The sequence below is a fragment of the Gossypium hirsutum genome, chromosome A02 (genome assembly GCF_007990345.1).
Source record: "Gossypium hirsutum isolate 1008001.06 chromosome A02, Gossypium_hirsutum_v2.1, whole genome shotgun sequence".
Classification (NCBI taxonomy): Eukaryota; Viridiplantae; Streptophyta; class Magnoliopsida; order Malvales; family Malvaceae; genus Gossypium; species Gossypium hirsutum.
Genome location: NC_053425.1, coordinates 107,791,729 through 107,802,166, shown reverse-complemented (window position 1 = coordinate 107,802,166; position 10,438 = coordinate 107,791,729). Strand labels below are relative to the sequence as shown.

Genomic DNA, 10,438 nt, shown 5'->3' with positions numbered 1-10,438 from the left:
TAGGTTTTGAAAATGTCACTTTTTTATATTTTAATTTGATTAAATTAAATTTTATTATTTTCTTAATTTTACGTTATATGTATATTATCATTTGTATAATGTAATTCTAATTTTCTTTTATATAACACAAAAAGTTAGGTTATTTTAATTAATAGATTTAACAGTTATTGTATGTATTAGGATTTAATTTTTAAAAAGTACAAGGATTAAAAATATCAAATTAAAGAATCATATTAAATTTACAATTTACGAACGATACAAGACTAATAATATAATTTGACTTAATGAATTTAACTGCAGCATTTTTGGGTCAAGATTAGAAATTTAAAATTCAAAAAGTACAAATATTAAAACTGATCGGATTAGAATATAAAGACTAAATTTAATTACAACATTTTTACTCTTTCTACTTAAAAAAATACATATCATTCTGTACAAATTTCATGATTCTATCCATTTTTACTATTGAAAAACACGTGATCTATCTAATTACTCTATTAATTATTTCAAATTTTAACTATAAAAATAGATAAATAATTTTAAATACTTTTTTAATTTAACATAAAAAGATAATTTTTTTCATTTAAAATACAACAGAATTGAAACTTGTTTTTTTTGCTTTTTGAGTATATATTCAAAATGAATAGGGGCATTGGATGGGATGAGCACATTAGGAGCAGGAGGAATTGACTAAATATGTTGTGAAAAAACAGTGGATGAATGTTTTTGGAATTTTTTTTCTTTGGGTGTAAAGCATTGAGAATTGTGCAATTAAAAAAGTGGTAGGAGAAAGGACAACTTAGGGGGAGGAGTAGTGGGGGCCTTTTCCTTTGAAAAATGCAGTATGCTAACAGGTAAGGACAGAAATGGCAGCTCAAGTTTGATGCTATTCTAATTATAATGATAAACCCATATATGGTCCACATAATTAAACACACCTCAACCTAAAAAGTAGACATTTATTGATATTTTGATTAGAGGTAGGACTCATCCTTATAGGGTTTTCTTTTCCCTAAGTTCAAATGTTTGTCTAAAAAATAAAAGAGATTTGAGTAAAAATGTAGATTTAAAAAAATAAATTTAAATAAAAATAAGATTTATTTTTAAATAAGTCGAGTTTTGAGTAGGATTTTTTTGTTCAATCCCGACATGAAATAATTATTTTGTTGTCATTTTATTATAATTTGCTATTATACTGCTATTATTTTTTTGTAATTATTTGGATATTGTATAACTTTTATTTTATTGTTAATTTTGTTACTATTTTAGAGATATTTATTTGCTAAGTTACAACTATCTTAATGTTATTTAAATATAAACACCTTCTTTTAATGTATTTTCAAGTTGTCTTATTTTAATGTTTTGAATGTATTTGGTCTATTATATTTAAAAAAATAGTAATCTAAAAAATTAATACGAACAGATCAGGCTCAGGTTTAGCTTTTTTAATCTAGATAGGAATTGAGCAGTAATTTAGACCCATTTTTCGGGTCAGGCCAAAAGATAGAAAATAGACCTAAAATTTTGCATCGGTCCAACTCGTTAATAGGTCTAATTAAATATTGTATTTGTTCGTTTTGGTCGAATTTTTAAAAATTTTTTAAATCGTCCATTATAATTCGATTCAGTTCATTTTTTGTTTTTCTATATTAATTTTTTATTATGATTTTTTAGACTTATTTTAGTAAAATAAGCTTTGTTTTTTGGGTTTCGAATATTATTTGATAAATTTTTAATTTTTTTCATAAATGTTTATAAAGAAACAATGATTTTTAAAGAATTTTAAATTATTTTCACTATTTTAAATATATAAAATATTTATTTTTATATCATAAAGAATTAAAATTAATTATATATTAAAAAAATAGGATTCGGTTCGATTTCAAGTAATCACGATTTTCGAACATTCATTCTATAAACCATTCAAATATTTAAGTTCGGTTTAGTCAAAAAAAAATTTTTTTTGCTCAATGCTAATTTTGATGCCTTTCTCATTGTAAAGTATCATGGAGTCTATTTATTAAAAGTCAAATTTTATTTTGTCTTCCCTACTTAAAAAATGGACAAATTAGTTATTATACATTAGATCATGGAGCAAACGGATCCTTTTGTTAACAAAATATTCATTTCTACAGTTAAAAACTAGTCTTTGTATGTCAACATATGGTGCACATAGCATTCCATGTGTAATTGTTTGGTTATTTCGTCAACCACGTTAGTTTTTATCAATAGAAATAGATGAAATTTTTAACAGAATAAATAAATTTTCTTTTTGATCTAACATGCAGGGACTAATTTGCTTATTTTTTGGGGTAAAATGTAACCCAACTCCTAATACAAAGGTAAGTTCAAATTTTGTTATTGTCAATCTTTTCTTTCAATTTGTATTTTTATTAAAAATAAATACATTAAAAATAAAAAATAATATGAATGTAGTTAAATAAGTTTAGGTTAACAATTTATAAATACGAATAAATTTGACTGAAATTTGATATCTGTATCTCGAACATACTCGAGCTTGGATAGTTATGTATGTATATTTATTATTAATGTCATGTTTGACCCCTAAACACATTTACTTAAATATTTTTCGAGTTAATAATAACTTTTGTTACTAATAAAGTGTTGAATGTAATAATAATGCTCGATATATAAAAAATAATTTAAATAATTACAAATTTCAAATGAGTTAATTTTTTTAAAATATGAAATAATAATGGTCTATTTTTTCTTCTGACATCCTCATTTTCTGAACTTTGTAACCAGCAAAGCAGAATCTCTCTTATCTCTTCTTCTTGTTCTTCAAGTTTATCAATGATGTCCTTTTTTAAGTTGGCTAAATCATCTTTGAGGGGTCATTTTGATAAATTGTCAAAAAAAAAGTAGAAGAGAAGAAAGGCAAATTGAATGGACATCACATAAAAAGATACTTTTGCTGCACTCTTCTTTGCTGGACCCTAAAATAATTTAAACCAAAAAATAAAAAATAAAAATATTAAAACTCAAATTTATTCGACTCGAAATTAATTTAATCCATATAATTAACACATCGATTATTTTGTTATTATATACGGATAAATTAACATTTAGTCATTTAAACTAAACATCTTTTTTTCTAATTTTACCTCTAAACTTTTTGTCCATATTAGTTTTGAGATTTGATAACATTTCTTTAAGATTGTGCCACATTGTCGCCTAATTTTTTAAATATTTTTATATAAAATCTAAAAAATAATATTATATACAAGTTATATACTTTTTTTTAATTTTTAAGTGATCACATGGCATAATCTCATAGTATCAAATCATTATACTTTAACGAAATCCAAGTTTAGGGACTAAATTGACTATACCTGTTAAGTTCTAAGATTAATGTGGACAAAAAAAATCATGGGCTAAAGTGAAAAAATTTCCAAGTTTGGAGACTAAATGTTGATTTATCCCTTATAATATTAATTATTTGTTTTAGTTTGCGGTAAAACTACCATAAAAATCTCTGTACTAGTAATCAGATTGCATTTTGCCCCATTTACTAAAAAAATAGATAAATTAGTCATATATGTTAGATCAAAAAGTAAATTGATACTTTGGCCAAATATTTCATCCATTTATACTATTAAAAACTAATCTATACACGTCAATATAATGTACACATGATCAATTACACTTATTTTTAGCCGTACAAACACATAGAATTTTTAAAAGAAAATATTTTTTAAATAAATTGGTAAATCAAACATGTTTCAATAGTCGAACACCATGCATTGTTGCAAAATGTTGCATAAAATAATTGTATGCTTGTGTTTGCGTTTCCTTGCACGCTAAGCTAAAGTTGTTTACGGTTGTAGGTTGTATGTAAGGGCAAAGTCAAAAGTTTTTTTAAATGATTGGAATTAAATTATATATTTTTTATGATAATAAAAAAGTAATTTCATCATTTTAATAGTCCATATTTTTTTAAATTTTAAATATTGAATTAATTTTTTTATTGTTTTTGAGATCCAAAGAACAATTTTACTATCACTATTTAAAATTTTATCAATTATAAAGAATCTAAATAAAAAAATTTTATTTTAAGAGACGTCGGGACCTATCAACTGCCCTGACTCCGACCCTAGTTGCACGAACACCATTAATTGAAGGGATGATGATGTAAGACCATTCATTCTTCATGCAACTGTAAGTATTTTGCTTCAGCTTCTTCAACTTGGAAAACCATTGGTTTTCAATAGCCAAGGATGCATATGGTAAGTATTTTTGGTTCATTGATTAAATTGCACGTTATTTTCACACACATTCAACATGTTACATTTTTTAGCAAAGATATTCATTAATTTTGTTTTTATTATGTCGAAGTTATTCAATTTTGTTACGGTATAATCATGTGTATGCTTATCCCTTTTACAAATTAAGATTAATTTTATTAGGAACGATAATTGCATTTAAGTACAAATTTGTATTGAAATAAAGTACTAATTCATGTTAGGTTCAAAATTGAATAACCCCTTCACGTGTATCATTAAAGATTCATAAGTTATTGGGTAAAGAGACCTTTTTGGTCATTTCAAATTTGATATTGTGCAAATTAATCCCTCTAAAATAACAAGGTAATTTAGTTATTGTCGATTTCAAAAGTTAGCAACTAGGTCATTAATCAATTAATGACGGTATGTATTATTTTTTCCGTCAATTTATCTTACTTTTAATCGTTATAATAATAAATTTTTAGAATCGAGATTAAATTAATAAAATGTATGTAAATTAAAGACTAAACTATAGGATGCCAAACGGTTGTAAATTATGATGTATTGGGTAAATGATCTTCTTGATATGTGTAGTGTAGACCCAATGGATCCAAACACCATGACCCAGCAACTGTTTCCGTATTCTATAAGGCCAAAATATCTATCAAAAATGGTAAAAATCCCTCTTTGGTCCCTCCCAATTTTTATATTTTGCAAATCAATATATCTAAAAGTAGAGGCAAATTTAATTTTTGTCAATTTGAAAAGTCAACAATTAAAGGTAATTAATCACAGCACTTAATTTTCCCATCAATTTATCCTAGTTGTTAACCTTCACCATTCACAAATTCTATGATTTTAGTGTTGATTCTAAAAAAATTCAATAAATTTAGTGCTCATTGGATATCAACAAATTTAAAATCAGGACCAAATTAATAAAATGTAGGAATATTAAAGACTAAATTTATTAATTTTTTAAAATTAAGATAAAATTAACAAAATAGTAAACATTGAGGACTATTATAATAATAAAAAATAAAATAAATAATTGATGAAAGGAGCTAACATGATGATTTATTGGTTGGATTAAATTTAAAATTCAGTTAAATCAAATCTGTTTTGAAAGACAATATTTATTTGAACAATTTTATTATAGGTTTCGATCATATCAATTTTTTAACACAATACATAAAATTATCTATCAGCGTATAAATAAGAGGATAATGCATTTCAACGCACTCGTGCGTAGGTCATCCCACATTAACAATAATACCTATGCCAATCGAGCTGAGACTCAGGGTGGGTATGTCCACTTGTGATTAGTGTAAAAATAGCAGTAATGGTGAAATTAGAAAATATAGTGTAAGACAAAAAGGAAACTAAATACACTACATTGCAATCTGTTCATCTAAATCTACCTTAATAGAGTTTTACTATATTATTTTTAAGTATCAAAGTAATTAAATCTAAGACTTTGCTTTAGAATCATGCAACTATATTCCTTTTTCGAATGATCATTGTATTCCCTTATATTTTTCGATGATTCTAAAGCAAAAATCTTTAATTTAAAAAATCAAACATCTAAAAATTGTAGCTGTTGAACATTGAAAAAAAGAAAAAACGAACAAAAGTAGGCCCTTCAAATGCCAACCCATCAGTCCACATGCAAAAGCTACAGTTTTTTTCACCTACACTGTATAACGCCAAGAACACAAGAAAGCAATACCTTTTCTTCAGATCCTTCTGAAAATCACCAGTCATTCACTGAAAATAACCCCCAAAGATCCAAAACCCAATATTCCTTTTTCATTGTTCTTCCCATTTTCAGTTTTTCAAATGCAAAAAAATGTTAAAGACTGTAATTTTCTTTTTTATACTAAACTGGGTTTTAACCTTTAAGCTCATTAATGGCCGCATCTTCACTTTCGAAATGCACCACCGGTTCTCTGAACCAGTAAAGAATTGGTCTAACTCCACCGGAAAACTCTCTCATTGGCCTTTAAAAGATTCTTTTGAATACTACGCCGTTTTAGCTCACCGGGATCGTCTCCTACGTGGCCGTAAACTCTCCGGTGCTAATACAACCCTTTCTTTCGCTGATGGCAACTTCACTTTCCAAATCAACTCTTTGGGATTGTAAGGATCTTTGGTCTCCCCTTTCTCTGTATTTTTTTTGGATTTTTTTTTTTTTTGTAAATCTTGTTTGGGATTTTTGCAGTTTACATTATACAACAGTTCAATTAGGCACCCCAGGGGTGAAATTCATGGTGGCACTTGACACTGGAAGTGATCTTTTCTGGGTTCCTTGTGATTGTACCAAATGTGCTCCAACTGAAGGCACTGCCTATGCTTCTGTATGTTACCTTATTTTCCTTTCTTAGCTATGTTACCAAAGGTGGATCTCGGGACTAAGTTTTGGGAAATTTTCAAAAACTTTAGGGGTTTAATGATATTTTTTCCAAAAAATTAGGGGTCTAATTAAATTTTTTAGAAGTTTTGCGAGGTTAATGAGAATTTCAAAAAAATTAAAAATTAGAAGAGCTTAATTACCAATTCGAAAATCGCTAGGCATATAAGGATTTTTTTTTATGTTTTTTTCTTCCTGCATTTGAAAGTTGAATAACTAAGGAAGTACTTCAACTTGTCCCCCATAAATGCAGTTTCTATTTGGAATTTGTCCGTTTATAGCAAAATTTTACACTCATATCACTCTTTGTTCATTTCTACAAGTCAAATATGTACTACAGAGAAGCATAGTAGAGCATTTAAGAGTGGGGAAACTGTACCTCATTTTGTTTAAATTGCTTGGTAAAAGTATAGTGGAGGCCCTTATATTAGGAAACATATTGCATTTTGCTCCATTTACTAAAATAAATGAGCAAATTAATTTCTGTAGTTATATTAATGAGCAAACTGGTCTTTCTATTAACAATTTAATCCAATTTTACTGTTAAAAATTTATCTTTAGACGTCAACATAAGGTGCACGTGGCATGCTATGTGTAACTGTAGAAATTGATGAAATTTTAATATAAAGGACTAGTTTGCTCTTTGATCTAATATATAGAGACTAATTTGCACATTTTTTGAGTAAATGGGATAAAATACAATCCGACTCCTAGTAAAAGGGATTGCCCCTAAAGGTAGCCTATAAATGAACCTAGCTTGAACAAAAGGACCTTATTTATTTTTAAGCTTGTTCGTGTTTGTTTGTTTAAGTTGAATAATTTTCATGATTAATAAATAAACATCTATCTTTTTTTTAGATATAAAATAATCAAATATAAGTATAAATAATTTTATCGATGTATCATAAATGAGTTTTAAATAAATTATTGAATGAGCTTTAAATGAACAAGAACAAAGCTTGTTCTTGTTCAGTTCAATAAACGAGCTTTAAAATCTTGCTCGTGTTAACGAATAGAAATTGAACTGTTTATCGAACACTTTGTTCATTTACAGTCAACTTTTGCACTACATGGGGACGGTGAAGTGGGTAAATTGTATGAATGGGGCTTCTAATTAACCAACTTGGTCTGTTGATCACTTGTAGTCCTTGTATTGATATTAAACTGTGCATAATTTTCGGTGGCAAGGATTTTGAGCTTAGTATATATGACCCGAAAGGATCATCGACCAGCAAGAAGGTCACCTGCAGCAGCAGCTTGTGCGCACAACGTAACCAATGTCTCGGAACATTCAGTAATTGTCCTTACATGGTATCTTACATGTCAGCTCAGACTTCTACTTCCGGGATTCTAGTGGAGGATGTTCTTCACTTAACAACCGAAGACGGTCACCCAGATTCTGTTGAGGCATATGTCACATTCGGGTAAGTTCTCTTTATATGCAGCTCAACCAGTTCGAATGCCTTATTTTGGCATTCTTTGTTTATAATTTCGTTTTTCCTGATATTGCGCAGCTGTGGGCAGGTACAAAGTGGTTCGTTCCTCGATGTTGCTGCTCCCAACGGTTTATTCGGGCTTGGCATGGAGAAAATAGCTGTTCCTAGTATTTTATCTCAAGAAGGTTTAACGGCTGATTCTTTCTCCATGTGTTTCGGAGACGATGGAACCGGAAGGATCAGTTTTGGAGACAAAGGTAGCCCCGACCAGGAAGAGACCCCATTTAATCTTAACCCATCACAGTAAGTGGTAAATTTCTCGTTTACTCGATGCTGATTGATGTGAATTTAGATCGATGCATTTGCTTATGGAAACGTATGCAGTCCGACGTATAATGTTACTGTAACTCAAATCCGGGTGGGGACAACTTTAATCGATGGTGGCTTTACAGCTCTTTTTGATTCCGGGACCTCGTTTACATACTTGGTTGACCCAACATATTCAAATCTCGCCGTGAATGTAAGCACTTCATATCTCGATCCTCCATTTACTCGATGTTTCCACTTAGTAACTTATGCTCTTTTACAGTTCCATTCTCAGACACGAGATAGTCGCCGTCCACCCGATTCTAGGATCCCTTTTGAGTACTGTTATGATATGAGGTCGATTGTTTAGTCTTGTTTCATATCTTCTTTTTCACCGCTTAAGTCATGTTCTGTTCGTTTTTATGATTTTGCTTTGTGGCATGCAGCCCTGATGCAAATGCAAGTTTAATACCTAGTATGAGTTTAACCATGAAAGGCGGAAGTCACTTTCCCGTGTATGATCCGATAATCGTCATTTCGACTCAGGTAGCCGCCTGCTCCTTGACTTTTCTTTCTTTTTCGGTTTTATTGCATTAAACGATTTTACCTCTAATGATTTTGCAGAGTAAGCTTGTATATTGTTTAGCCGTCGTCAAGAGTACCGAACTGAATATTATCGGACGTAAGTCTTGCATGTCAAATGCAATTAATTGATGCTTTCGCTATGTTATCAACATGAATGAATCTAGTTCCTTCATTGCATGACTTTAACGAGTCTCATTTTATTTGCTGTTCTTTCCTCGAAACAGAAAACTTTATGACTGGCTACCGCGTGGTGTTCGACCGAGAAAGATTTGTCTTAGGCTGGAAGAAGTTTGATTGTAAGACGATGCTTCCATTCATACACATTTTCCCATTATGCTCTAGTATGCCAACTCCTGTTACCTACCAAATCCATTTGCTTTCTTACAGGTTACGACATCGAGGAAACTAACACGTCCGAAGAAGAACAACATCCTGTCTCTGCACCTCCTGCTGTTGCTGCCGGAATCCGTAATTATTCCACCCCAGAATCAACAAAAGATGTAAAAAATAACAATTCACTCACTTCGGTCACCTTGCGGTCTTGCCATCTCCATGCTTCTTTTCCATTTTTCTTCGGACTCGTCTCTATATTGACTCTATTGTCGTAGGATATTCATGGTCAACTTTCTCGAGCTGTATGATCGTTTAACCTTCGTAGAAACAACAATGAGAATACCGTTAAAGGATTGATTGCATCCCTACATGATTTTGTTGTATTTTAGGCCCTCCACATACTATTGTACCATTGCTTCTTGTCAATTCCTTTTATCATTTTAGCAAAGGTCATAGGTATTTTTGTTCATTATTGTTGTATTTTCTTTTTTATGTATAGCCACAATACAAATTTTACTACATTTTTGGTGGAATTTCTCCCTAGTATTAATCAATGACCGATTTAGTTCTTTTATTATGCTCAAATTTTAGATTCAATTCAATTGATATATTTTAATTTGATATAATTTGATTTTTTTTAATTTCTATATTATGACCCACGTTTTAATTTGGTCCTTAATTGTTAAAATGTTCTAATTGCATCTCTAAATTTTGGAGATTATATCAATTATCACTAAATTTTGAAGAATATATCAACTAAGTCTTTCTATTACTAAAACCATTAATTTTACTATTAAGTGACATCAAATCTTACATAGAATAATTTAAATTTAAAAAAAATAAAATTTATTAACCAAAATGAGTGTACACGTTAATCAAACGTTCTATCAATGGTCATTGTATCAGCTGGATCTTATCATCAAGGTTTGCATGACACGTTAGCTAGATGATTAGAACATAGAAAAATATAATTATCATAATAAATTGTACAAATATTCCATTTGTTGTAACCACCTTGCTAACATAATCATGCAAAATTTGGTGACAAAATCCAGCTCATTTAATAGCCATTGATGGAACGTTTAGCTAGTATCAACACTCATTTTGATTAATAAAATTTAAAAAAA

At 29.3% G+C, this 10,438-nt stretch overlaps 1 protein-coding gene across 2 annotated transcripts; it reads left to right on the top strand.

The window, feature by feature from the left end:
* Positions 1 to 5,845: 5,845 nt before the first annotated feature.
* On the top strand, positions 5,846 to 9,885 carry LOC107916285 (aspartyl protease family protein 1). 2 transcript variants are annotated; one of them, XM_016845592.2, is made up of 10 exons: positions 5,846 to 6,380; positions 6,463 to 6,598; positions 7,840 to 8,075; positions 8,166 to 8,390; positions 8,472 to 8,607; positions 8,677 to 8,750; positions 8,840 to 8,939; positions 9,018 to 9,075; positions 9,203 to 9,274; positions 9,366 to 9,885. In XM_016845592.2, exons 1-10 carry the CDS (start codon positions 6,091 to 6,093, stop codon positions 9,584 to 9,586), a joined length of 1,548 nt encoding a protein of 515 aa, XP_016701081.1. In that variant the 5' UTR covers positions 5,846 to 6,090; the 3' UTR covers positions 9,587 to 9,885. The 2 variants fall into 2 exon arrangements, with proteins under 2 accessions (XP_016701081.1, XP_016700992.1); XM_016845503.2 differs by having other exon boundaries at positions 5,890 to 6,380; positions 8,472 to 8,750.
* The last annotated feature ends 553 nt before the right edge of the window (positions 9,886 to 10,438 follow it).